This window comes from Thamnophis sirtalis, unplaced genomic scaffold (genome assembly GCF_051295495.1).
Source record: "Thamnophis sirtalis isolate CommonGarterSnake01/CBP01778 unplaced genomic scaffold, rThaSir2_p1.2 scaffold_1, whole genome shotgun sequence".
Taxonomy (NCBI): domain Eukaryota; kingdom Metazoa; phylum Chordata; class Lepidosauria; order Squamata; family Natricidae; genus Thamnophis; species Thamnophis sirtalis.
Genome location: NW_028261381.1, coordinates 175,116,249 through 175,143,735, shown reverse-complemented (window position 1 = coordinate 175,143,735; position 27,487 = coordinate 175,116,249). Strand labels below are relative to the sequence as shown.

The following is a 27,487-nucleotide window of genomic DNA, read 5'->3' as shown; positions in this document are numbered from 1 at the left end:
TGGGGGTCAGAACACTATCTATCTATCATCTATCTATCTATCTATCTATCTATCTATCTATCTATCTATCTATCTATCTATCTATCTATCTATCTATCTATCATTCCTCTCTCCCTCGCCCTCTCTCTGTTGGTACAGTGGCTGGAGTGCAGCATTGCAGGCTGGTTCTGCCCATTCCCAGCAATTCAATCCTGATGGGTTCAAGGTTGATTCAGCCTTCCATCCTTCCGAGGTCAGTAAAATGAGGACCCAGATTGTTGGGGGCAAGAGGCTGACTCTGTAAAATTGCTTAGAAAGGGCTGGAAAGCACTGTGAAGGGGATATAAGTCTAAGTGTTGACTCCAGATTATCTCTGGAGGGCCAGAGATGGAGGCCATGCGTCCATCCTGGTTCTCCTTGACCTCTCAGCGGCTTTCGATACCATTGACCATGGTATCCTTCTGCGACGACTGCGGGAGGTGGGGGTGGGAGGCACTGTTTTGCAGTGGTTCTCCTCCTACCTCTCGGACAGGTCGCAGTTGGTGTTGGTCGGGGGGCAGAGATCGTCCCTGAGGCCCCTAACATATGGGGTGCCGCAGGGTTCGGTCTTATCCCCCCTACTATTTAACATATACATGAAACCGCTGGGCGAGATCATCCGGAGGCACGGGATAAAATACCATCAATATGTGGACGATACACAACTGTATCTGTCCGCCCCGTGCCAACTCAATGAAGCAGTGGACGTGATGAACCAGGGTCTTGAGGCCGTTAAGAACTGGATGAGCGCTAACAAACTGGTACTCAACCCGGACAAGACCGAGTGGCTGTTGTGCTTCCCTCCCAATAATTTGGCTGACATTCCAACACTCAGGCTGGGGGGTCAAATTTTATACCCCTCAGATAGGGTCCGTAATCTGGGAGTCCTCCTGGATCCACAGCTGACCTTTGACCATCAGTTGTCGGCTGTGACCAGGGGGGCATTTGCCCAGGTTCGCCTGGTCCGTCAGTTACGGCCCTACCTGAACCGGGAGGCTCTCGCAACAGTCACTCGAGCCCTCGTGATCTCTAGGCTGGAATACTGCAATGGGCTCTACATGGGGTTGCCCTTGAAGTGCATCCGGCGACTGCAGTTAGTCCAGAATGCAGCCGCGCGAGTGATAGTGGGCGCACCGCGATTCGCCCACATTACACCCATCCTCCGCGAGCTGCACTGGCTACCTGTCGATCTCCGGGTGCGCTTCAGGGTATTGATGACCACCTTTAAAGCACTCCATGGTAGTGGATCTGGGTACTTGAGAGACCGCCTTCTGCCGATTACCTCCCTTCGACCGATTAGATCGCACAGACTGGGCCTCCTCCGGATTCCATCTGCCAATCAATGTCGACTGGCGACTACACGGAGGAGAGCCTTTTCTGTTGCAGCTCCGACCCTGTGGAACGATCTCCCCGTTGAGATCCGTACCCTCACCACCATCCAGACCTTCCGCACGGCCCTTAAGACCTGGCTCTCCCAGCAGGCCTGGGGATAAGTTCCTAAATTACCCGCCCGAGTGTTGACTGTTGAATGCAAGTTGTGTTTTATTAATTATTTAGTTTACTCACTGTTTGTCTTTTATTATTGCACCCCCTTCCCTGTGGTTGTAAGCCACCCTGAGTCCCCTCAGGGAGAAGGGCGGCCTATAAATCTTAATAAATGAAAAAAATGAAAAAAAATGAATGAAGTGTTATCTCTATCTCTTCTCTCTATCTCTATCTCTCTATTTCTCAGGAACATGGTGGCTAGAGTGGCTAAGACACTGAGCTTGTCGATCTGAAAGGTTGGTAGTTCAGCAGTTCGAATCCCTAGCGCCGCGTAACGCAGTGAGCTCCCGTTACTTCTCCCAGTTTCTGCCAACCTAGCAGTTCGAAAGCACGTAAAAAATGCAAGTAGAAAAACAGGGACCACCTTTGGTGGGAAGGTAACAGCGTTACATGCGCCTTTGGTGTTTAGTCATGCCGGCCACATGACCATGGAGACGTCTTTGGACAGCGCTGGCTCTTCCGCTTTGAAACGGAGATGAGCGCCGCCCCCTAGAGTTGGGAACGACTAGCACATATGTGCGAGGGGAACCTTTACCTTTATCTATCTATCTACCTACCGACCATCCATCTCCCTCCCTCCCTATTTATCTACTGTCTGTTTATCTACAATCTCTCCCTCTCTCTTGCTCTCATGGCACATTGGTCGGAATGCAGGATTGCAGGCTGATTCTGCCCACTGCCAGCAGTTCGATTTTGATCGGCTCAAGGTGGACTCAGCTTTCCATCCTTCCGAGGTGGGTAAAACGAGGACGCAGATTGTTAGGGGCAAAAGTCTGAGTCTGCAAACCGCTTAGAGAGGGCTGTGAAAGTGCTGTGAAGCGGTCTATAAGTCTTAAGTGCTATCGCTAGTTTGATTCCTTCCTGGAGAGGGCCTTACCAGCGTTCTCTTCCTCTCTCCGTTCGTTCTCCGTTTCGCCTGCCGGCAACTTCTCCTTCTCTTTCTCCCCTTCCTCCTTCTCCTTCTCCACCTCAGCCCTGTGCACCTTCTGGTTGGCCCCGGTTTTGGGGCCCAGGACGCGAGATTTCAGGCACGTGTAGACTTCGGCTGCTTTCCCCATCACATCCTTGTTCGCTTTGTAACGTCGAATCTGATGGCGATCAAAAGAAAAGTTCAACCCGGGACAGTCCGGAAGGGCAGCTCCAAAGGGCTCCCTCGTGTGCAGCTATCCAAACCCTTCAGGCTCCATCAATTAAGATGGTTTCTTAAGTCTACACGCCCCAATCAGATTGATTATAGCTGATATGAGCTTTACTGGAACTAAACCAGTGTTGCTCACCAATTACCCTATTTTTCGGAGTATAAGACGCACCGAGGTTTTGATGAGGCAATTTTTTAAAAAAAAGGTTTTTGCACTTTGCAGATCTCCCAAAAATGGCCCGTTTTTTGTGAAAACAGGCCCGTACTTTTTTTTCTTTCAAAAAAAGGGTAGGAGGCTTATAGAGTGCTCCTAGGGGCTGGAGGAAAAAAACGAGCTAAAAACGGTTCATTTTTCGCTCATTTCTGCCCTCCACAGCCCCCAGGAGCTCTCTGAAAGCGTCCTACAGGCTCTGCACAGCCATTTTGGTGAAGGGGGTGGGGTTTCTTGAGGCAAAAAAATGCTATATTCAGTGTATAAGATGCACCCGGATTTTCAGCCTCTTTTTTGAGGGGAAAAGGTGCGTCTTATACTCCGAAAAATACGGTAACTTGACTTGCTAAGAAAAAAAATCAAACCCTGAGAATCTCCATTTGCCCTTTTGGAAAAAGTTTGAGTCAATAAACCATGCTTATGTTATGGCCTGCCAGCGTCCAGCAGAGGTGGCAGCAAGGAGGTTGGGGAGGAACCTGGGCCAGGCCTGGAGTCTGGGGAAGGCTCTGAGGAGGGCCCTGTGTCAGAGGCAGAGAGGGGGCCAGGGCCCTCTGACAGTTATCAGCTGCCTTTGGAGTCAGACATCAGTGGGGCAGAAGAACAGCTGGAACCTGTTCCCAGTGTGCACATATGCAGAGTGGCCAGGCGAAGGGGACAGCTAAAGGACAGGGGTCGACTTGGGAGGAAGGCCACAGGTGGACGGTGAATGGCCCCTCCCAGAGGAAATAAAAGAGGAGCGACAGGGGAGTGGAGTTTGCAGGAGAGACAATTAGTTTGCTTAATTGGTTTGTGACTCTCTGAGATTCCTTGCCAAGTTCTGCAGATCTCAGCCTAGCAGCTCTCCGAGCCAGATAAGGTCTGTGACTGTAAATCCTCCCTTGAAAGACTTGGCTGGAGGTGAAGGAGCAGAATTCAGTCAATTAATAAAAGGGTTTTTTGTTGGGACCAGGAGTTTGCTTCATGCTCTGGGAAGCCTCGCTCAGAACAGCTTAGAAAAATGAGTGTGATGTTCAAAGCTAGCCAGATTCAATTAACTACCATGTTATTAATTTAACAACTGTAGCAATTTGGTTAACAACTGTGGCCTTAACAAATGTTTAATGATGAACAGATGAATAAGACGCATTATCTTATTCATCAAGCCGAAATTGTATACACTTAACCTGAAGATAAATCGGACGTAGCTATGCCGATGCTCACCCACAAAGGATTTTGAACTGTGCAGTTTTCCAAAATCCACAATGGGAAGCAGGGACATAGTCCTCCACTTACGACCCACAATGGAACCCAAATTCTCTCTTGCTAAGTGAAACATGTGTTAAGCGAGTTGTCTTCCATTTTATGACCTTTCTCGCAATAGTTAAGCTGGTAACACCACCGTTAAAGTGAAATATGACTTCTCCATGGACTTTGCTTGTCAGAAGGTGACAAGGTCTCTCTGTCTCTCTCTGTTTGTCTCTCTGTCCCTCTGTTTCTCTCTTTGTTTGCCTGTCTCTCTCTCTTTCTCAGTTTCTCTCTCTGTCTCTCTGTTTCTCTCTGTCTCTCTGTTTCTCTCTGTTTCCCTGTTTCTGTTTGCCTCTGTTTCTCTGTCTCTTTCTCTCTGTCTCTCTTTGTTTCTCTCTCTCTGTCTCTGTTTATCTTTCTGTTTGCCTGTCTCTCTCTCTGTGTCTCTTTCTGTTTCTCTCTTTGTGTCTCTTTCTGTTTCTCTGTTTCTCTCTGTCTCTCTCTCTGTTTCTGTGTCTCTTTCTGTCTCTCTCTGTTTCTCTTTCTGTTCGCCTCTGTCTCTGTTTCTCTGTGTCTCTCTTTGTTTCTGTCTTTCTGTTTCTCTCTCTGTGTCTCTGATTCTCTCTCTGTTTATCTCTTTCTGTTTGCCTCTGTGTCTCTCTGTTTCTCTGTGTCTCTCTCTGTTTCTCTCTGTGTCTCTTTCTGTCTCTCTCTGTTTCTCTTTCTGTTCGCCTCTGTCTGTTTCTCTCTGTGTCTCTCTCTGTTTCTGTCTTTCTGTTTCTCTCTCTCTGTGTCTCTCTGTTTATCTCTTTCTGTTTGCCTCTGTGTCTCTCTGTTTCTCTCTGTGTTTCTCTTTGTTTCTCTCTCTGTCTCTCTCTCTCTGTTTATCTTTTTCTGTTTGTCTCTGTGTCTGTCTCTGTCTGTCTCTCTGTTTGTCTTTCACTGTCTTTCTGTTTGTCTCTTTTTCTCTCTCTGTTTCTGTCTTTCTCTCTCTCTCTCTCTCTGAGCCAAGGTGGCGCAGTGGTTAAATGCAGCACTGCAGGCTACTGCTAGATCAGCAGTTCAGCGGTTCAAATCCCACCGGCTCAGGGTTGACTCAGCCTTCCATCCTTCCGAGGTGGGTAAAATGAGGACCCAGATTGTTGGGGGCAATATGCTGACTCTCTGTAAACCGCTTAGAGAGGGCTGAAAGCCCTATGAAGCGGTATATAAGTCTACTGCTATTGCTATTGCTATTGTTTCTCTCTCTCTCCCTTTCTTTCTGTTTGTCTCTCCGTGTCTCTCTCTCTCTTTCTCAACCTAACCCACCTTACAGGGTTGTTGTAGGGAAAATAGGAGGAGGCGGCAAGAGTACAGGTCGTCCCCGACTTATGAACCACAACTGAGACCAAAATTTCTGTTGTTAAGGGAGACCTTTGCTTCTGCCCCCGTTTTAACGACTTTTCTTGCCACAGTTGTTAAGTGAATCGTTGCAGTTGTTAACTTAAGCCACGCGGTTGTTAAGAGAATCGGATTTCCCCATTGACTTTGCTCCTCCAAAGGTTGCAAAAGGGGGCCGCGTGATCCCAGGATACTGCAAATGTCGTATATACGAGTCAGTTGCCAAGCATTCAAATTTTGCCACGGAGATGTCGCAACAGTCGTAACCACGAAAAACGGTCATAAGTCCCCTTTTTTCAGCGCCGTTGAAACTTTGGTCATTAAATGCGCTGTTGGAAGTTGAGGATTATCTGTACAAGTGTGGGGGGGAGGCGCGGGGGGGGGGGGAGATAAAATAGCCGCCACCGCCAATCGTCCTCCGTGGCACCACATACCTTTTTCAGAGTAGCCACGACGTCGGTGTGCTTCTGCAGGATCTGTGAAGTGACTTGCAAGCTGCCCAGCTCTTCTAACGCGCTCAGACACCTCTTGATGTCCTAAAGGGAAAGGAGGGGATCAGGTGAGCTTACGGCCCCGGTGGGTGGGGGGCTGAGTTGGTTTGACAGTCCCAGGAAGAGCATTTCTGGCAGCGAATTAAGGATTGCGGGGAAAGAGGTTGTGTGCAATACTAGCCATCCTCCAGCCCTTGATTCCAGAAACTCTGGCCTTCGATCAAGAGAGGGGCCTGAAGGGGAAAGGTATACCTGGACGTTCAGGTGTCCTTCAAGAAGGAAGGCAATGCTTCTCAATCCCAGCTCTTTGGAGAGGTGTGAACTACCAGAATTCTGGGAGCTGAAGTCCACCCATCTTAAAGCATTCAGACTGGGGAATTCTGGGAGTTATAGCAATAGCAATAGCAGTTAGACTTATATTCCGCTTCATAGGGCTTTCAGCCCTCTCTAAGCGGTTTACAGAGTCAGCATATTTGCCCCCACAGTCCGGGTCCTCATTTTACCCACCTCGGAAGGATGGAAGGCTGAGTCAACCCTGAGCCGGTGAGATTTGAACCGCCGAACTGCAGATAACAGTCAGCTGAAGTGGCTGCAGTACAGCACTCTAACCACTGTGCCACCTCGGCTCTTCACCCCTCTTGAAGCCCACCCATCTTAAAGCATTCAGACTGGGGAATTCTGGGAGTTGAAGTCCACCCATCTTAAAAGGATGCTATCTGTGGAATTCTGAGAGTGGAATTCCACCCATGTTAAAGCCAAGGCGTAAGGCGGGACTAGAACTCACCGTCTCCTGCTGATTGGCCCAGAGTCACCCAGCTGGCTTTCATACCTAAGGCGGGACTAGAACTCACCGTCTCCTGCTGATTGGCCCAGAGTCACCCAGCTGGCTTTCATACCTAAGGCGGGACTAGAACTCACCGTCTCCTGCTGATTGGCCCAGAGTCACCCAGCTGGCTTTCATGGCTAAGGCGGGACTAGAACTCACAGTCTCCTGCTGATTGGCCCAGAGTCACCCAGCTGGCTTTCATGGCTAAGGCGGGACTAGAACTGACCGTCTCCTGCTGATTGGCCCAGAGTCACCCAGCTGGCTTTCATACCTAAGGCGGGACTAGAACTCACCGTCTCCTGCTGATTGGCCCAGAGTCACCCAGCTGGCTTTCCTGCTTGCCTAACGTAAGACTAGAACTCTCTCTCTCTCCTGGTTTCTAGCTCGGTAACTTAACCCCTAGATCAAACTGGCTCCAAACAGCTTACCGGATTGTCCACTTTGAGGGCAAACTTGATCTCGCTGTGCAATTTTTGGAGCTTCTCTTCAACTGTGGGCTCTGCAACAGGAGGAAGGGTATTTTAAAAGTCTGCCCTGCCAGCCTGAATGGGATTCCCCCAGCAGCTGCCTCCACAGTGGCCTTGAGTGGCTAGGCGTATATCCTGCTCTAGGTCCAGGCAATCAGAGACAATGAAAAATAGGGGCTGGGCAGCCATTTGTCCAGGAAGTTACAGGGTTTCCCGCTTGAGGGGGAAGTTGGGACTAGAAGACCTTAAAGTTCTCTTCCAAGCCTGTTCTTCTGTGAAGGCCCAACCTCTGTTGACATGGATGCTAGGCCCCCATCATCTCTACGACTTCCAACGCGCAAGCCCACCTCCCAAGTAGGTAATACTCAAGGCTCTCAGCTACCACCACCACCCTCCGGCTATTTTCTTTTTCTCTTCTTTTTTTTTGTTACCTTTTTTCTTCTCCACTTTTCTTTCTGGCAGATCTGACTTCTTCCTGCCTCGTTCAGATTTCAGAGACCTACAGAGAGAGAGAAAAAGGCAGCAGAGAAATAGGAAAGTATTTTTCCAAGTATTCGCTCCGGTCTGGCAGGCTACCAGCTCTGCTCGGAAGTATCACTCAGATGCTCCAAAATTGCAGGGAGCATCAAAGAAAGATGAGGGACGGAATGCAGAGAACTCCCTGGTCATACCATATTTTTCGCAGTATAAGACCCCCTAAAAGAGGGTCAAAATTTGGGTGCATCTTATACTCTGAATCTAGCCCTGCCCACCCGCCATCCCCCACCCTTGGGCCTCTAGCTCCCAGCAATTTGCCTCCTTGCAGCAAAAAGCCTGTTTCAGTTTAGCAATAGCAATAGCAGTTAGACTTATATACAGCTTCCTAGGGCTTTCAGCCCTCTCTAAGTGGTTTACAGAGACAGCATATTGCCCCCAACAATCCGGGTCCTCATTTTACCCACCTCGGAAGGATGGAAGGGTGAGCCAACCTTGAGCCGGTGAGATTTGAATCGCTGAACTGCAGATAACAGTCAGCTGAAGTGGCCTGCAGTACTGCACCCTAACCACTGCGCCACCTCGGCTCTGTTTCAATTTCAGCACAGCCTGATTAGCACAAACAGCTGATTGTCAGTTAGATCAGCCTCCCGACCATCAGCTGCTTCAGGCTGCAGGGATTGCCATTGCCTATTGCTGCCTCTGCGTGCCCCATTGTCGGCCTCCACACGCTCCATCTTCCGCCTGTTCTGGGCGGCGGGGATCAGAATAGGCAGAATATGGGGCGCACAGAGGCTGAAAACGCAGAGGCCAAAAATGGAACGCAGAGGGCGAAAATGGGGCACGTAGAGGCAGCAATAGGCAATCCCTGCGGCCTGAAACAGCTGATCGTCGGGAGGCTGATCCAACTGACAATCAGCTGCTTGCACTAATCAGGTCTGTGCTGAAACTGGAACAGGCAGTTTGCTACAAGGAAGCAAATTTCTGGAAGGCAGATTTTTTTTTTCTTGTTTTTTCTTCCCAAAAGCTAGGTGCGTCTTATACTTCGGAGTGCCTTATACTATGAAAAATACGGTATTTAGAGCAGCAGCTTAAAACAAAAAAACTTTCAATGGACACCAGTTCAGAGTCTATAGTGATTCTCCAGTCATGGAGAAATCCCAAAGGTGCTTTTTTTCTCAAGAGGAAGCTGGACTTTCTGGTTTTCTTCTTTTGGAGACGTTTCACTTCTCATTCCAAGAAGCTTCTTCAGCTCTGACTGGATGGTGGGGAACGGAAGGATTCATGCTCCTTGCAGACAAAGCTGGTCATTTGCATCCTTTTTAGAGGGTCGTTGAGGCCACTTGGGAGTTTTAATCTGTGTCCTCGGGGGTCACCTGAGTGGTGCAAATGGTTGTGGGAGCCGTCTTGGCTGCAGGATGTTTTCTCACCTGTGTCCATTCACTGTTGAAGACAGGTGCAGGTTGTTGAGGATGAGTCTGTGCTGCCTGCCTCTCAAACTGAAGCGCAAATGGTTCCTGTCATTTGCAGTTTTTCTGGAAATTTGTTCTTACTCCTGGGCCTTTCGAAGGATGTTCATCCCAAAGTCCATGGAGATTCTCGGTCCTCCAGGTCATGGTTGTCCCAAAGATGCTTTGTTTCAAGAGGCAACTGGATTTCATTTTGTTTCTTTGAAGACGTTTCCCTTCTCCTCCAAGAAGCTTCTTCAGCTCTGAATGGATGGTGGGGGACGGAAGGATTTATGCTCCTTGCAGACAGATAGTCGTTTGCATCCATTTTAGAGGGTCCTTGAGACCACTTGGAGGTTTATTTGTGTCTTCTTTGAAGATGTTTCACTTCTCATCCAAGAAGCTTCTTCAGCTCTGACTGGATGGTGGGGGACGGAAGGATTTATGCTCCTTGCAGACAGCTGTGTCATTTCCATCCTTTTAGAGAGCCATTGAGGCAGCTTGGTGAATGCTCAACAGAGGGGGAGGGATACGACACCATCTATCTCCAGTCTACAACAGTCCTTTCAGCAGTTCCAAGAAGGCCCCACACCCATTTGCACCACTCAGGTGACTCTGAGGACACAGACGAACCTCCAAGTGGCCTCAACGACCCTCTCAAAGGACGCAAATGACCAGCTGTCTGCAAGGAGCATAAATCCTTCCAGTCCCCACCATCCAGTCAGAGCTGAAGAAGCTTCTTGGAGGAGAAGCGAAACGTCTTCAAAGAAAAACCAGAAAGTCCAGTTGCCTCCTAAAAAAACGCCTTTGGGAAAACCATGACCTGGATGACTGAGAATCTCCATAGGTTACCGTATTTCGGAGTATAAGACGCACCTTTTCCCCCCTCAAAAAAGAGGCTGAAAATCCTGGTGCATCTTATACACTGAATACAGCATGTTTTTGCCTCCAGAAACCCACCAAATTCACCAAAATGGCCGTGCAAAGCCTTTACGAGGCTTTCAGAATGCTCCTGGAGGCTGGGGAGGGCAGAAATGAGCAAAAAATGGGCTATTTTGCTCTTTTTTGCCCCCTCCCCAACCCGCATGAGCACTCTACAAGCCTCCTTAAGGGTATTCATGCCCGCTTTTTTGGGGGGGGGGGGGAAGGACGATTTTCGCAAAAAAGAAGCCGTTTTTGGGAGATCTGCAGAGTGCAAAAACCTTTTTAAAAAAATTTGCCTCTTCAAAATCTTGGTGCGTCTTATACTCCGAAAAATACGTAAGGAAACCTGCGTGGGCCCTCACCTATTCCGTGTCTTCTCTTCTCCGTGGCCTTTCTTCTCCTTTTGGCTGGATTTCTTTGAATGGTCTACAGATGGTTGCTTTTTCTTTTTCACCTGTGGGAAAAAGGGAAAAGATGCGGTTACAAAAAGCCTTTAGAATGAAGACAGGTGAGCTTGATCCAAAATCCTCAGGGGCTGAGACACAGGCAGTCCTCGACTCGTGACAGATCATTTAGTGACCATTTAAAGTTACCACGGCATTGGGGGAAAAGGTGGCTTAGGACCGTTTTTCACACTTACGACCATTTGCCGTGGTCACGTGATCAAAATTCGGACATGCACAACGGTTGCATAGAAGGCTGATCCTCTTTTGCGACCTTATGATGAGCAAAGGCTGTGGGGGATCTGGATTCACTTAACCACTGCATGACTCACTTAACAACGGCAGGGATTCACCGAACAACTGTGGCAAGAAAAGGTTGTAAAATGGGGCAAACTCACTTAACAAAGGTCACCCAGATGGCTTTCATGCGGGATTAGAACTGACCGTCTCCTGGTGATTGGCCCAGTCACCCCACTGGCTTTCCTGCCTAAGGAAAGACTAGAACTCTCAGGCTCCTAGTGACTGGCCCAAAGTCACCCAGATAGTATTCATTACTAAGGCGGGACTAGAACTCTCAGGCTCCTAGTGATTGGCCCAAACTCACCCAGATGGTTTCCATTACTAAGGCAGGACTAGAACTCTCAGGCTCCTAGTGATTGGTCCAAACTCATCCAGATAGTATTCATTACTAAGGCAGGACTAGAACTCTCAGGCTCCTAGTGATTGGCCCAAAGTCACCCAGATGGTTTCCATTACTAAGGCAGAACTAGAACTCCCAGGCTCCTAGTGATTGGCCCAAACTCACCCAGGAATTTTCCTCCTTAATGTGACGCTAAAGCTCACTGTCTACACACCACTTTGTGAGTCTCCTGGCCCTCAAAATACAGGCATCGGCACCAACCAAACGGCAAATCCTTTCTGTGCTGCAGCGGCTACAGAACTGAAGCTCTGGCTAAGACCGGGGCCCGGGAGACCGTCCCCCTCCCAGCCCCTTCAAGCTCACCTCTTTCTCCGCCTCCGAGTCTGAGGAAGAGGGGGCTGCCTTGGGCTGCCCCTTCTTGCCCCTCCTGGGGGCTTCGCTGTCCACGCTGCTGTCGCTCTCCGCAGCCTCGGCCTCCGCCCCCTTCTCGGCTTTCTCCCGCTTCCGCTCCTTCTCCTCCCGCTCCTGTTCCCGCAACCGGCGCAGCTCCTGCTCCTGCTCGCGCTTCCGCTTCTCCTCCAGTTCTCGCCGGCGCTCCTCGTCCCGCCGTTTCCACTCGCTGATGCGGTCCACGTCGCTGTCACTGCGGGGAAGGGGGCAGAAGAGAAAGACAGGAGGGAGAGTCCAAGGCGTTGGAGGGGGGGGGGTGTCTCAGCTGTTTGTTTGCATGGACGCTCAGCTCTCGTGCCTCCCCCGTGGAAGGTGCTGCCCTAATGGAGGTCCTGGAAAGTCCAGCGGGGGGGGGGGGGATGACAAAAAGTCTCCGTCTCTTACCTGTCGCTGCTGGAGCTGCTGGGAAGTCTCTCAAGTTTAGGTTTCCGGCCCCGGGGTTTGGGGGGAGGCTTCTCGGCAGCTGGGGAGGAGGGAGGTGGTGAGTTTGGAAAGAGGCATCTTTGAAGTACAGCCCTCCTGAATCCAGGCATCCCCTTCCTCCACCCCCAGGCAAAGTAAAAGGCTAGTGTGGAGAGACTTCAGACGAAGGAGGGAGGAAGGAAGGAAGGATGGAAGAAAATGAAGGGAGGGGAAAGGAAGGAGGGGAAGGGGGGAGGGAGGAGAAAAAAGAAGGGAGGGAGGGACGAAGGAAAGAAAGAGGGAGGGAGGATGGACAAGAAAAAGGGAAGGAAATACAAGAAAAAGGAAGGAAGGAAAAGGGAGGGAGGGACGAAAGAAGGAAATACAAGAAGGATGGACAAGAAAAAGGAAGGAAGAAGGGAAGGAAATAGAAAGAAAGGAAATACAAGAAAAAGGAAGGAAGGAAAAGGGAGGGAGGGACGAAGGAAAGAAATACAAGAAGGATGGACAAGGAAAAGGAAGGAAGAAGCGAAGGAAAGAGAAAGGAAGGAAATACAAGAAAAAGGAAGGAAGCAAAAAGGGAGGGAGGGATGAAGAAAGGAAGGAAGGAAGGAAGGAAGGAAAAAAGTGAGGGAGGGAGGGAAGGAAAAAAGTAAAGGAAGAAGGGAGGGAGGAATGAAGGGAGGAAGGAAATACAAGAAGGAAGGATGGAGAAGAAAAAGGAAGGAAGAAGGGAAGGAAATAGGAAGGAAGGAAATACAAGAAAGGAAGCAAAAAGGGAGGAAGGGATGAAGAAAGGAAGGAAGGAAAAAATTAAGTGAGGGGGGGAAGAAAGGAAGGAAGGAAAAAAGTGAAGGAAGAATGGAGGGAGGACTGGAAGGAAGGAAGGAAATACAAGAAAAAGGAAGGAAGGAAGGAAGGAAGGAAGGAAGGAAGGAAGGAAGGAAGGAAGGAAGGAAGGAAGGAAGGAAGGAAGGAAGGAAGGAAGGAAGGAAGATGCTCCATTGCCCAAGATTAAAACTACCCATGATCAGTCCAGCTCTGGCAGCCACCTGGGCTACTGACCTGGCTTCCTGCCACGGGGGGGCTTCTTGACGGATTCATCTGAGTTGGAGTCAGAATCGGACTTGGGAGTGAGCGGCCGGCTGCCCGCTCGGTCATTGTCCTCCTCCTCTTCCTCCTCGGACTCTGCCTTGCTCTCCGAGTCGGAGGCCGATTCGATTTTCTGCTAATGGAAAAGCAGCCTTAGCGCCCCAGAGGCAGACGGATCAGTGACCTCCCGCCCTGCAAAATGATCTTCCCGACAAAACCCAAACCTGGAAAGTGGGTGGCATCTCTCTGCTGAACTGGAACTCTATCATCAACTCTAATCAATCAACCCTTTATTTACCTCCTATGAATTAATCGCATTCACCCACCCAAAGTCGAGCCAAGGGTCCTTCAAGGAGTTAACTGCGAGGAACCTTACGAGTTCCTTGCGGTAATTCGTGAGCTCCCAGCCAAAAGGCTGCAAATTAGGTTCTGACAAGGAGTCTTTGTGGCACGAAACACAATGAGCAAAATCTTCAGAAATACGAACTGTTGTCTCCTATGACCACCACTCCCCATTCCTTCTATTTATTCCCCAGCCAGGGAAGACCCATTCAGCGTCTACGTGTGCCTTGCTTCCCGAGTCAACTCCTTGTCCTCTGTTGTTCTCCACTCCTAACAGCTCTGCGCATACGTGCATCTGGAAGAGGCCCCAGCTGTTCCTCTGCCTCACTGCTGTCTAGCTCCGTAGGCACCTGATCACTCCCAGATGGCCCTAGCCCCACCTCTGCCTCTGATGCAGAGCCCGCGTCCGAGTCTTCCCCAGGCTCCAGGACTGGCCCATGCTCCTCCCCAACCTCCTCACTGTCCGACACTGCTGCCAGCTCTGCTGGCGGGTCACAAGAGGCAAGACAGGTATTGCCATATATGAAGGTTCAGGTGCGGGAGCACCCGGATGGGTGTTGTCAGGTGTGAACGTTCAAACCCACAAATGAAAGTCCAATTAAATTGATTTATTGGTAAAATGCCTACGCATAGGAATCTTCTCAGCTCACTATCAGCCCCTGCCTGGAATTAGATTTGGGTCAAGGGAATTTAAGGGAGGTTTGGATTTAATTCGCTTGCAGCTATGTAGGGATACAAGGCTAATGCCTCTCTTGACTCCGAACCGTTTCTGCCACTCGTTTCTCGTATCGGTTATGAAGCCACCGATTCTAAATCGACCCAGCGATAAAAATCAGTCAATTTTTCCAAGGAAGAGATTTGAAAAATCCTCTTACCTTTTTCTTCCACCCTCCAGCAGGTGCCCTTCGTGGAGCCCTGGCAGGCGTTTTTTTCTCTGGAGTGAAGTCCTACATCGGGAGACGCGGAATTGACATTGAAGCCCCCTCAGTTCCAAAATATTTCCACCCCTCCCCCCCCCAACATTAAGGATGGGCAGAGGGGAGCATAGAGGTAGTCCGGGGGTTACGGCAGCAACGGGGCCCAGAATTTCTGCCATTAAGCCAAGCGGGTGATAAGCTGCACCTCATTCTGCCACGGTTGTTTACCAAATCACTACAATTGTTGAATCGGGGGGCCACTAAGCGAATCTGGCTTCCCCCGTTGAGTCACAGATTATTTTGGGGCCACTGTAAGTTTGAATGATCACCAAATGAATGGTTGTAAGTCGAGAACTACGGTGGTCCTGCCAGCCAAAATGGGCTCCATGCGGCCCACCCAGCACCTCGATTTCGCCCTCCCCAGACTCTAGCAGTACTCTGCTGGCCAAAAACAGGCCGTGTGGAGCCCACCCGAGGCCCCTACGCAGACTGCTTTTGCCCTCCCTGGTTTCTTGCAGCATTCTGCCGGCCAAAAATGAGCCGCAAGAGGTGGGAGGGGTACGCAGCCCGTTTTGGCTGGAGGATATACCGCAGGCCAGCTGTTCCGCTGATTAGTTGTTCTCACTGTCTGGAAATTTCTCTTTAAGAGTAGCTTCTCCTTAGAGTAGAATGACTATTATATATGAGAGAGAATACAGCTGTTTCCCACACATATAATGCTACAGCTGTGGTGGCAAAGTGATTAGAATGCGGAGTTGCAGGCTAATTCTGCTGACTGCCAGCAGTTTGAGTCTCACCGGATCACGGTTGACTCAGCCTTCCATCCTTCCAAGGACAGTAAAATGAGGACTCAGATAGTTGGGGGCAATAGGCTGACTCTGTAAACCGCTTAGAGAGGGCTGTAAAACACTGTGAAGTGGTATATAAGTGCTCTATCTATCTATCTATCTATCCATCCAGCGACCCACTCACCCATCTATCCTATCTATCCATCCATCTTTGGTATCTATCATTATTTATCACTCTCTCTCTCATCTCTCTCTCTCTCTGTCTATATCTTTATCTAATCCAACTATATCTATCTATCTATCTATCTATCTATCTATCTATCTATCTATCTATCTATCTATCATTATTTATCTCTCTCATCTATATGTATGTATCTTTGTATGTATCTATGTATGTAGGTATGTATGTAGGTATGTATGTATCTATCTACTCACCCACCCATCTATCCTATCTATCCATCCATCTTTGGTATCTATCATTATTTATCACTCTCTCTCTCTCTCTCTCTCTCTCTCATCTATCTGTCTGTCTGTCTGTCTATCCATCCATCCATCTATCCTATCCATCTTTGGTATCTATCATTATTTATCATTCTCTCTCTCTCTCTCTCTCTCTCTCTCTCTCTCTCTCTCTCTCTCTCTCTCATCTATCTGTCTGTCTGTCTGTCTGTCTATCCATCCATCCATCTATCCTATCCATCTTTGGTATCTATCATTATTTATCATTCACTCTCTCTCATCTATCTATCTGTCTGTTTGTCTATCTATCTTTATCTAATCCATCTATATCTATCTATCTATCTATCTATCTATCTATCTATCTATCTATCTATCTATCTATCTATCTTAATTTATCTCTCTCATCTATCATCCATCTATATGTATCTATGTATCTATGTATCTATGTATCTATGTATCTATGTATCTATGTATCATCTATCTATCTATCTATCTATCTATCATAATTTATCTCTCTCATCTATCATCCATCTATATGTATCTATGTATCTATATCTATGTATCTATGTATCTATGTATCTATGTATCTATGTATCTATGTATCTATGTATCTATGTATCTATCTATCTATCTATCTATCTATCTATCTATCTATCTATCTATCTATCTATCTATCATCTATCTATCTCCCCGCAGTGGTTAGAATGCAGCATTGCAGGCAAACTCTGCCCACTGCCAGGAGTTCAACCCTGACGACTCAAGCTTGGCTCAGCCTTCCATCCTTTAGAGGTTGGTCAAACAAGGACCCAGATTGTGGGAGGGCAGGTTGCTGACTCTGCAAACCCCTCAGAGAGGACTGTGAAGTGCTATGAAGAATCCAAGCGCCCTTGCTACTGCTTCCCCTTCCCTAACATAACTCCCGAGGTCGCAAGCGCAGGGGCTACGCGCACAAACCCCCACCTGGTCACTGTACTTCTCTGACTCAGAAGAGCTTTCCGAGTTCTCCTCCTCCGAAGGAGAACCGCTGGCTTGCTCAAGGTCACTCGAAGATTTCCTGGGTCGTTTTGCTACCGGCATCTAGAAGAACGGGAGCGAGGGAATACAATCAGACACCGCATCAGATGGCCTAATTTATTTATTTCCTTATTTTATTTATTTCATTTATTTATTTCCTCTATTTCTTTTATTTATTTCATTTATTTCTTTTATTTATTTCATTTCCTTTTTATTTATTTCATTTATTTATTTCCTCTATTCATTTATTTCATTTCATTTATTTATTTCATTTATTTATTTCATTTATTTATTTCATTTATTTCATTTATTTATTTCATTTATTTATTTCCTCCATTTCTTTATTTATTTCCTTTATTTCTTTTATTTATTTCATTTCCTCTTTTTATTTATTTCATTTATTTATTTCCTCTATTCATTTATTTCATTTCATTTATTTATTTCATTTATTTATTTCATTTATTTCCTCTTTTATTTATTTCATTTATTTGTTTGTTTCATTTATTTATTTCCTCTTTTTATTTATTTCATTTATTTATTTATTTCCTCTTTTTATTTATTTATTTATTTATTTCATTTATTTCTTCTATTCATTTATTTTATTTATTTATTTCATTTATTTATTTATTTCATTTATTTCCTCTATTCATTTATTTCATTCATTTCATTTATTTATTTATTTATTTCATTTATTTATTTCCTCTATTCATTTATTTCATTTCCTCTTTTTATTTATTTCATTTATTTATTTATTTATTTATTTCATTTATTTATTTCCTCTATTCATTTATTTCATTTATTTATTTCATTTATTTATTTCCTTTATTTCATTTTCTTTCACGTCCTTTATTTATTTCCTTTATTTCTTTATTTCCTTTATTTCTTTATTTCCTGTATTTCTTTTATTTATTTATGTGTGTATTTCCTTTATTTTATTTATTTCCTCTTTTTGTCAGTCGCTTCACATCCCCCCCCCCAGTGCTGCTGTAACTTCGGATGGCCGCTAAATGAATTGTGGTTGAGGTTTACCTATTATTGGCCAGTCAAATCACAAACGACTCCCTGCGTTGCTACTTAACTCCGTGCAGGAACGGAGTGGAGACAAAGTGTGTCAGGAATACATAATTAAAATTCCCGCAGGGCCACCCCTGAGGATCCCAAGCAAATATTCCCACTGTGAGAGAATCAAAAAAGGCCGGGCACAGCCCCACAGTAAAGAGACTCTTGTTTTGCAAAACTCGGGCGCCGTGGGAAAGACGGTAACTTCCACGGTTTTAATTCTAATTTAACTTTTGTGGGCCTCCCCCATATTTAACAGCCTCCTAAGATTGTGTGTGTGCATTGACGTGCCTGTGTCACTCAACCTAATATAGCACGACCAACACAAACCCTAAATAGAATTACACACTGCCATACGTCAGGAATATCTCAGAAACCACAAATAGACTACCACAACCACATGGAATCGGCGTAGCACACAAGGCAACTAAAGCTCCTCGAAACATCCAGCAACCCCATAATTAAAATAATAATAATAAAAAAAACTGGAGTCATCTACAACATCACTGCATGTGCTCTACATGGGGCTGCCCTTGAAGAGCATCCGGCGACTTCAGCTAGTCCAGAATGCGGCCGCGCGAGCGATTGTGGGGGCACCTCGTTTCACCCACATAACACCTATCCTCCGCGAGCTGCACTGGCTACCTGTCGACCTCCGGGTACGCTTCAAGGTGCTACTTGCCACCCATAAAGCCCTCCATGGTAGTGGATCTGGATACTTGAGAGACCGCCTACTGCCAATTACCTCCACACGACCTATTAGATCTCACCAGTTAGGCCTCCTCCGAGTCCCATCTGCCGGTCAATGTTGACTGGCAACTACGCGGAGGAGAGCCTTCTCGGTGGCAGCTCCGACCCTGTGGAACGATCTCCCCGTGGAAATTCGTACCATCACCACCGTCCAGGCCTTCCGCACAGCCCTCAGAACCTGGCTATCCCGTCAGGCCTGGGGTTAACACTACAACCCGCCCGAATAGTATGAATGTTGTGTTTTAATTATGTATTTGTCTTATATGTTAAAAGTTTGTCTCCCCCCCCCCCTTTTTAAGTTGTAAGCCGCCCTGAGTCCCCCCAGGGAAAAGGGCGGCATATAAATAAACTTTAAATCTAAATCTAAATCTAAACATACAATGTTAAGGATTGCAACGGGCACTGTGTATGACAAAGAGGCAGAAGACTGGCAGGAGACGCATCCATGAAGGCCAATTGGCAGTCAGGAGGCAGGACGTAAGTTATTTTAATTTCACAACAGATAAGACTGATTTAACCCTAGTTTCAATGGGGGGAAATGGGACCGGCCAACTCCAAAAATGCCAGGGGATTTCTAGAAGCGAATCTGACAAATCAACCATCAACGGATAAACAGAGGTGAACAACGTCTACAGACTAAGCAAAAGAGGCAACCGACACACCAAAAAGGGTGCAAAAAAATTCCAGCATTTCTCCACCATCAATCAGCAACCATATCCATATAGATCTCCAAGTCCTGGTCCTGACAAAACCCCTTTTATTAAACGAATGTGAATTCCTCACATTCACATTCAGCCAAGGCCTGGCAACACAGTCTTTCAAAGGAATATTTATGACCACAGACCTTATCTATCTTAGAAAGCCCCATGTGAATATTCTCCTGTGCCAGGAGAGACTGGGCACAGAGTCTCTGAGATTCACAGGCAGATCTTCACACTCCTGAAATGAATCGAACGAACGACCAAACGGTTTCCTGCAAAAAGCCCCCTCCCCTTTCACTCCTCTTTTATTTCCTGTGGGAGGGAGCCAATCACCTCCCACCTGTGACTTCACTTCCAAGTCAACCCTTCTTCCTTAGCTCCTCCCTTCGTCTGGCAACTCTGTGCATGCGCACACTGGGAACAGGCTCCAGCTGTTCTTCTGCCTCACTGATGTCTGACTCTGAAAGCAGCTGATAACTGTCAGACAGCCCTGGTCCCCTCTCTGCCTCCGACACAGAGCCCTCGTCTGAGCCTTCCCCGGACTCCAGGACTGGCCCAGATTCCTCCCCAACCTCCTCACTGTACTGCCCGCTGGTGGGCCACAACATTAACTAGCATCCATGTTCTCAACCACAAATCAGGTTCGGCCTGGAGTCAAGATGTAAAAAAAGCTGAGAACCATCAGTGCCGCTGCTCCCAATCGGCACCCTCCAGAAATTACTCACTTTCGTGGCTAACGATTTCCTTTTCATGCTGCTGTGATCGCTTTCTTTGTCCGACTCCTCGCTCTCTGCCTTCTCCACAGTCATCCCTGCTGCCCCGACACCGGCGGCTGGGGTTGAGTCTTCCTCCCCGGGAACGTCGCTGCCTCCTCCCGCTCCGACGGGGTCGATGTCGCCAGCTTCACTGTCGGAAGAGCTCACTGGCTATAAGGTTAAGGAAGGAGAGAAAGGGACAAAAGGAGAGTAGTGACGGGAAAGGTGGCCTTTGGGAGGCCTCTGGATAGGACTCAATTGAGGAATTCAGTCTCTCAATATCCTGGCAGATGCGAAGCGGATTCATGACAGCAGCTGGAAGTCTTGTGCAATGTTTTTTCAAACTTGACAACTTCAAAGTGTGCAGACCTCTACTGTCAGAATTCTTCAACCAGTACCTGTGGACATTCAGAATTCCACAACCAGCTTGTGTGACCTTCAACTCCCAGAATTTTCTAGCTGGGATGTTTGGGCTTCAACTCCCAGAATTCCCTGTCTAGGAAGTGGGCTTCAACTCCCAGTATTTTCTCTAGCTGGAATGTCTGGACTTCAACTCCCAGAATTCCCCATCTAGGAAGTGGCCTTCAACTCCAGAATTCTCTAGCTGGGATGTCTGGACTTCAACTCCCAGAATTCCCCATCTAGGAAGTGGCCTTCAACTCCAGAATTCTCTAGCTGGGATGTCTGGACTTCAACTCCCAGAATTCCCCGACTAGGAAGTGGCCTTCAACTCCAAAATTCTCTAGCTGGAATGTCTGGAGTTCAACTCCCAGAATTCCCTGACTAGGAAGTGGCCTTCAACTCCAGAATTCTCTAGCTGGAATGTCTGGACTTCAACTCCCAGAATTTCCCGGCTAGGAAGTGGCCTTCAACTCCAGAATTCTCTAGCTGGAATGTCTGGACTTCAACTCCCAGAATTCCCTGGCTAGGAAGTGGGCTTCAACTCCAGAATTCTCTAACTGGGACGTCTGGACTTCAACTCCCAGTATTCCCTGGTTAGGAAGTGGGCTTCAGTTCCCAGAATTCCCCAACCAGAATGTCCCACAGTTCAGCCCTTTGCTATACAGATCTGCTGAAAGAACAGGCCACCTGATGCCAAAACAGCCGGGCAACCAAACGCATCACGTCAGACTCACCGGAGGTGCGCTGTAGCTGGCGTGAGGGTTGTTCTGGATTTCCCACAACCCTTCATTGAAACCTTTCCGTTTGTTGGACTTCCCGTATTTGTCCTTGTACTTCTCATAAGGGAAGAGGTCCTTGGGGCCCAAAAACGCCCTGCGGGATACAGACAGAGAGCAAACAAGAAATGGAAGGGTTTGGAGAGAAAGGGACAGCAATCCCACCCGGCTTAACGCCACGGAGTCACCTGCAGAACCTCCCCAAGTTGGCACTTACGTCTCGTGGGTTCCGAAAAAGAATATGGGGTATTTGTTGGGGGGAGGCTTCACAGCCCCATCAACGATGTCATCAATCTGGAAAGAAGAGGGGAAGACAAAGTCAATAAAAATTGGAGACGGAATGAAAGACCAGCCATACTCAAGCAGGAACCAGCCCAGCATCATGGCTTATGGTGTCACACAAAAATCACACAGGTGAAAGAGCTGAAAAGGGAAGTGGACGCTATGCAGGTAGTCCTTGCTTAACAGCCATAATTGACACCTGAAACTCTGCTGCTAAGCAGTGTGACCTTCTCAGCTGGTTTCTCGCCACACTTGGAATATCCTACCCAGTTACGGTCGCCATCATATAAAAGAGATGTTGAGACTCTATGAAGAGTGAAAGGAAGAGCAACAAAGATGATTTGGAGTCTAAAACGTATAAAGAACAGTTGTTGGAATTAGGAATCTCTAGTTTAATGAAAAAAAAGGACCAGGGGAGACATGATAGCAGTCTTCTAATATTTGAGGGGCTGCCGCAAAGGGGGTCAACCTTGTTAGGAATATAAATCTAACGGTTGGGCTGGCAATATATAAATCATGCAACAATGTTGTATCTGTTTCTTTAAATCATACTGTAAAATGTGATTGGTTGCCGTTTCCTCAATCGGCCATAAGAGGGAGCCAGAATAACTGTGTGTGTGTGTGTGTGTGTGTGTGTCTATATATATATATATATGTATATGTATATGTGTATATATGTATGTATGTATGTATGTATGTATGTATGTATGTATATATGATTTTTACAACCCCTGGTAAGCCCCAATTATGGGAGGAAGCTAACTGCTTCCATCATCTGTCAATCGGCTCGTCACAAGAGTCCATCACGACAGAAACCCAATATTTTTACTGTTGCCTTTGTTATATTTGTGTTTTTTTTATTTGTGTGTGTGTGTTTGTGTGTGTATATTGATAGATAGATAGATAGATACATACACACACATACACATACATACACACACACACATACAGTATATACATACATACATACATACATACATACATACATACATACATACATACATACATATATTCCTGTTAAAACAAGATGCCCAGAATTGAGCAGAATCTGCCCTTCGAACAGGAGTCCCCAACCTGGGGGCTCCGCCCACTACCGGTCCACAACCTATTCACAAACGGGCCACACAAGTGGGGCAACTGGTGTGCACGCAGACCCATTCACATGAGCATTGTGGGTGCTCCCGATCCCGCTTGCGCATGCCCCTCCCCCACAAATCTCCTCTTCCCCCCTCTCCCCCGGGGCTGCCAATCCGGGGAAAAGTTGAGGAACCCTGCCTTAGAAATAAACCTTCTTTGGGATGAGTCACATCCAACAAAGGTTCCGATATCCAATTATTCAAATAGGATTATTCAATTCTCCAGGTTGGAATCGCTAATGCCGAAATGTGTGGGTTGTTTTTTTTTTCACAGGATGCAGAGATGAAGAAGAGGCGCGTCAGGGCAGGAATAGAAAGCGTTCCTGTTTCACTGTTTAGTTTATGCAAGGAAATTATCAAATGTAGGAACGGAGCAACCTTTTTCAATTCCCCAGGAAGTTCTTGGAGGAAAAAGAGCCAGTGGGAGACCATAGGTAAAGGTAAAGCTTCCCCCGCACATATGTGCTAGCCGTTCCTGACTCTAGGGGGCGGCGCTCATCTCCGTTTCAATGCCGAAGAGCCAGCGCTGTCCGAAGACGTCTCCGTGGTCATGTGGCCGGCATGACTCAAGGCGCAAAGTTAGACTTGCCTTTTTACATGCTCTCAAACTGCTAGGTTGGCGGAAGCTGGGACAAGGAACGGGAGCTCTTTCCATTACGCGGCGCTAGGGATTCGAACCGCCAAACTGTCGATCTTTCTGATCGACAAGCTCAGTGTCTTAGCCACTGAGCCACCGTGGCCTCACACCATAGCTGTGTGCAAATCTTTGGACAGTTTAAAAGCAAGTATGCAGAGTTGCAAGAATGGCATTTAGTCAGATGTAGGAAAAAGCTTTTCTCCAAGCCTAACTACAGGTAGTCCTCAACATACGACCACAATGGGGACCGGAATGTGGGTTAAGCAAAGCGGGCATTGAGTCGCGCCTGACTGAGTGACCTTTTTTTAATCACAGTGGTTAAGTGAACCACTTATTAAGTTAGTAGCACAACAGTTGTAAAGTAAATCTGGCTATCCCCGTTGACTTGGCTTGTCAGAAGGTCGCAAAAGGGGATCGCGAGACCCCGGGACGCTGGAACCATCATAAATGTGAGTCAGTTGCTAAGCGGCTGAATCTTAATCATGTAACCCCGGGAATGCTACACCGGTCGTAAAGCGTGAAAAACAGTCACTATTTCCCCCTCCTTAGTTCCAGCTTGCCTCCTCCCTTGATTAGTTTCCATCCATTGTTTCTTGTCCTCGGGTGCTTTGGAGAAGAGGTTGACCCCCCTCCTTTCATTATGGCAGCCCCTGAGATATTGGAAGATACTGGTATAATATAGGGTCAATAGTAGTAACTGGGAGAGGGAATTTTTGAGTCCCAGTGGACAACCATTTAAATAGGAGCCAGCCGTGTGCAGCAGCTGCCAAAAAAGCCAACACAGTTCTAGGCTGCATCAACAGAGGGAGAGAATCAAGATCACGTGAAGGGTTAATACCACTTTATAAGGCCTTGGTAAGGCCACACCTGGAATATTTGCATTCAGTTTTGGTCGCCACGATGTAGAAAAGATGTGGAGACTCTGGAAAGAGTGCAGAGAAGAGCAAGAAAGAGGATGAGGGGACTGGAGGCTAAAACATATGAAGAACGGTTGCAGGAACTGGGTATGTCTAGTTTAATGAAAAGAAGGACCAGGGGAGACATGATAGCAGTGTTCCAATATCTCAGGGGTTGCCACAAAGAAGAGGGAGTCAAACTATTCTCCAAGGCACCTGAGGGTAGAACAAGAAGTAATGGGTGGAAACTAACCAAGGAGAGAAGCAACCTAGATCTCAGGAGAAATTTCCCAACAGTGGGAACAATTAACCAGTGGAGCAACTTGCCTCCAGAAGTTGTGGGGATGCCAACACTAGAAGTTTTTAAGAAGAGACTGGGACAGCCACTTGTTTGAAATGGTACAGGGTCTCCTGCTTGAACAGGGGGCTGGACTAGAAGACCTCCAAGGTCCCTTCCAACTCTGCTATTCTCTTATTCTGTTAAAACAGTGATCACGTCACCCCAATCCTTCTTTTCTCCTGCGCTGCTCTGAGTTTGGGTGATTCTGAGTTTGAAACACTTCCAAAATCTGACTCAAGAATTCAAGAGTGTCCGCCTTAAAAGCTGGAAGAGTTTCAAATTTGAAGACAGGGGCATTGCCAAAAACGTGCAGGGCTCTGCTTCGGATATCGCTCCGAAGTTTTGACCGGAAATTCTTTTTGGTCATCATTCTGGCTTCAACCATCAGACAGAACTTTTCCAAAACAACAACAACAACCCAACTCAAGGTTGTCGGTCACAAATGACGAATCGAGCCTGTGGTTTAAAAACCCTCATGACTTTGTAACGGCAGAGTCCTTGATTTTAAGGGAAGTCGGAGTTGAACTGTAGGAAGTTAGCACCCACCTCTCTCCTAGGAAAATGAAATATCATGGGGAGATATTGAAAAAGGCAGAATGTTACATTTCCCTGCATCAGAAATGGAGAAACGTGTTTTTTAGGCAGGAAATACTCATTCTTAATCGTGGCACGACATAACCGCGAACGTCAAAAGCGCGCCGACAACACCGCGGCGCTAAAACCGTGATGTCAAAAGCGCGCCGACAACAGCGCGCCAACAGAAGCGCGATTTAACTTAAGGTAAGGTTTAGGGTTAGGTTTATTTTTAGGGTTATGTTACAGCGCGCTTCTGTTGGCGCGCTGTTGTCGGCGTGCTGTTGTCGCGCGGTTTTGACGGCGCGGTTTTGTCACCGCGCTTTAGTCACACGCGCTTTTGTGGTGGAACCACTCTTAATAGCCCCCACCTTTGTCAATGTGCCATTAGGGGCCCTGAGCTTGTTTACTCTACATAACAAAGATAGGATTAGCCTTCTACACCACATCGCACCTCCGAATTCAACCAAACTTGGGACTCAAAACACAGCCTAGAGAGTTGCCCCTGCATGGCCCCAGGGGAGTCTGACAACCAAGCAGAATACATTTCTTACATAGGAGGGAAACAGAGAGGTGGAACCGAACAGAGTATAAAAGCCCAAAATATAAATATAAATAAATATATAAATAAATATCCTGAATTACAAAAAGGGGGAGAAAGGGGGGGGGAACCCATTTCAAAAGTGACCTTTTAAATAAATTCACAGTAATGATAACCAATAAGGGTTAAGCTGCTCTCAGTCTATACAGGGAGTCCTTGACTTACAACTACAACGGAGTCCGAAATGTCTGTTGTTAAGTGAGAAATTTGTTGAGTGAGCTTTGCCTCCTCTTCTTGTCACAACTGCTAAGTGAATCACTGCAGCTGACAAGTTAGCAACCTGGTCATTAAGTGAATCGGGCTTCCGCCATTTGACTTGGCAGGTCGCAAGAGGGGATCATGGGGACACGGCAACGGTCGTAAGTATGAGCCAGTGGCCAAGCTCCTGCCCTTCGATCACATGCAGCAAAGGTCGTGACTATGAAAAACGTCACTTTTGCCAGTGCTGTTGTAACTTTGAATGGTCACTAAATGAACTGTTGTAAGTGGGGGACTAGCTGTATAGCAAGTCCTTCGTCCTCTCCTATCTTAGTGGCTTTCTGGCGGACGTTTCATTACCCAACTAGGTAACACAATCCATGCCACAAATAATAATAATTAATAATTACTATAATTATCACACATTATTGTTATCCCCATGTTACATGGTTTTGGACAAGGATGCCAAGAGACTCTCATTTCAGCTCTGAGATACACATATTTTCCTTTCTCAGAATCTAATTTTGGGCAGCCTTGAACACCCCCAAAATAAATCCACACCAAAAAATAAAAGTTGATAGAAATAGAGACTCTGGACAGGTGGGGATTTTTTAAAAGACTAGCTGATGACCTGGCATATTTATTTATAGGGGTAAAATGCCCAGACCAAATGTAATTTCTAATGATGGATCTTCTCCCTTACCAGGGGGAGCCGCCTTGTGGAGTATTGTGAAGCCGTTACCATGGCAACTCCACTGCACTGTACAGTGGAAGCCATTTTACAGCAGTACGGTAAAAGCCATTTTAAGGCACAACAGGCTGTATCTTAACAGGAACCCCTCCCAAAGGGTTTTAGGGGTGTCTTACCCCCACAATATTTCTTTCCAGAGAGTAAATCATTTTTCAACGTTTGGCAACAACCAACTTCCCTTTCTGGACGGCCTAATCTACAAAAAACCCAAGGGCTCCCTAGGACACACCATCTACCGGAAAAAAACACACACCAACCGCTACTTAAACGCACAATCCCATCACCACCCTGCACAGATCAACTCTGTAGCCAAGACCCTTCATCTCCAGAACCAAACCCCTAGCCGACAAAGACCACCTGAAAACTGAATTACACACTCTCACAAATGTATTAATCTCCAATGGATTCCAAAGACAAACAATTACCAACCTAATCCAAAGGGAGACTCCCCCCAAAAAACCGAGACACAGAACAGGACAACAGCATTTCCCTCCTCCCTTACATCAAAGGCACCACACATAAAATTAGCAAAATTCTCCACAAACACAATATCAAGACGGCCTTCAACACTGACCAAAAAATAGCCAACATCTTAAGAAACCCCAAAGACAAGATCCAGCTAGAAAACCAAGGAGTCTACGAAATACCATGCAAAATTTGCCCTGCAACATATATAGGACAAATGAACAGGAGAATAAATGCAGGTATCACAGAACACAAGAACGCAGTAAGAAAAAACAGAAAAAACTTCCTCCCTTTTCCAGCACCTTAAAGCCACAGGACATGAAATTAATTTTGAAGGAACCAAATTAATCTCCAAAACTGAACACTTCAACAAGAGAATAATTATGGAAGCCATCGAAATAGCTTCCCGCACAACATGAATAAACGTGACGATACCTCCCACCTACCAGACATCTGGAAACCAGCCCTAATC

At 46.9% G+C, this 27,487-nt stretch overlaps 1 protein-coding gene across 2 annotated transcripts in view; it reads right to left on the bottom strand.

The window, feature by feature from the left end:
* The window catches only part of HDGFL2 (HDGF like 2), a 38,377-nt gene that overhangs the window by 2,792 nt on the left and 8,098 nt on the right, over window positions 1–27,487 (bottom strand). The window contains exons 2-14 of one of the 2 annotated variants that reach the window (XM_087703354.1): window positions 21,354–21,430; window positions 21,095–21,233; window positions 19,929–20,129; window positions 16,640–16,756; window positions 14,391–14,462; window positions 13,147–13,309; window positions 12,064–12,142; window positions 11,593–11,872; window positions 10,509–10,600; window positions 7,732–7,799; window positions 7,262–7,332; window positions 5,951–6,052; window positions 2,441–2,651 (exon numbers count right to left, since the gene is read on the bottom strand). In XM_087703354.1, the coding sequence (XP_087559480.1) occupies window positions 2,441–2,651; window positions 5,951–6,052; window positions 7,262–7,332; window positions 7,732–7,799; window positions 10,509–10,600; window positions 11,593–11,872; window positions 12,064–12,142; window positions 13,147–13,309; window positions 14,391–14,462; window positions 16,640–16,756; window positions 19,929–20,129; window positions 21,095–21,233; window positions 21,354–21,430 (1,672 nt within the window). The remainder of the gene's footprint in view (window positions 1–2,440; window positions 2,652–5,950; window positions 6,053–7,261; window positions 7,333–7,731; window positions 7,800–10,508; window positions 10,601–11,592; window positions 11,873–12,063; window positions 12,143–13,146; window positions 13,310–14,390; window positions 14,463–16,639; window positions 16,757–19,928; window positions 20,130–21,094; window positions 21,234–21,353; window positions 21,431–27,487) is intronic. The other variant, XM_087703355.1, reaches the window with a different exon arrangement.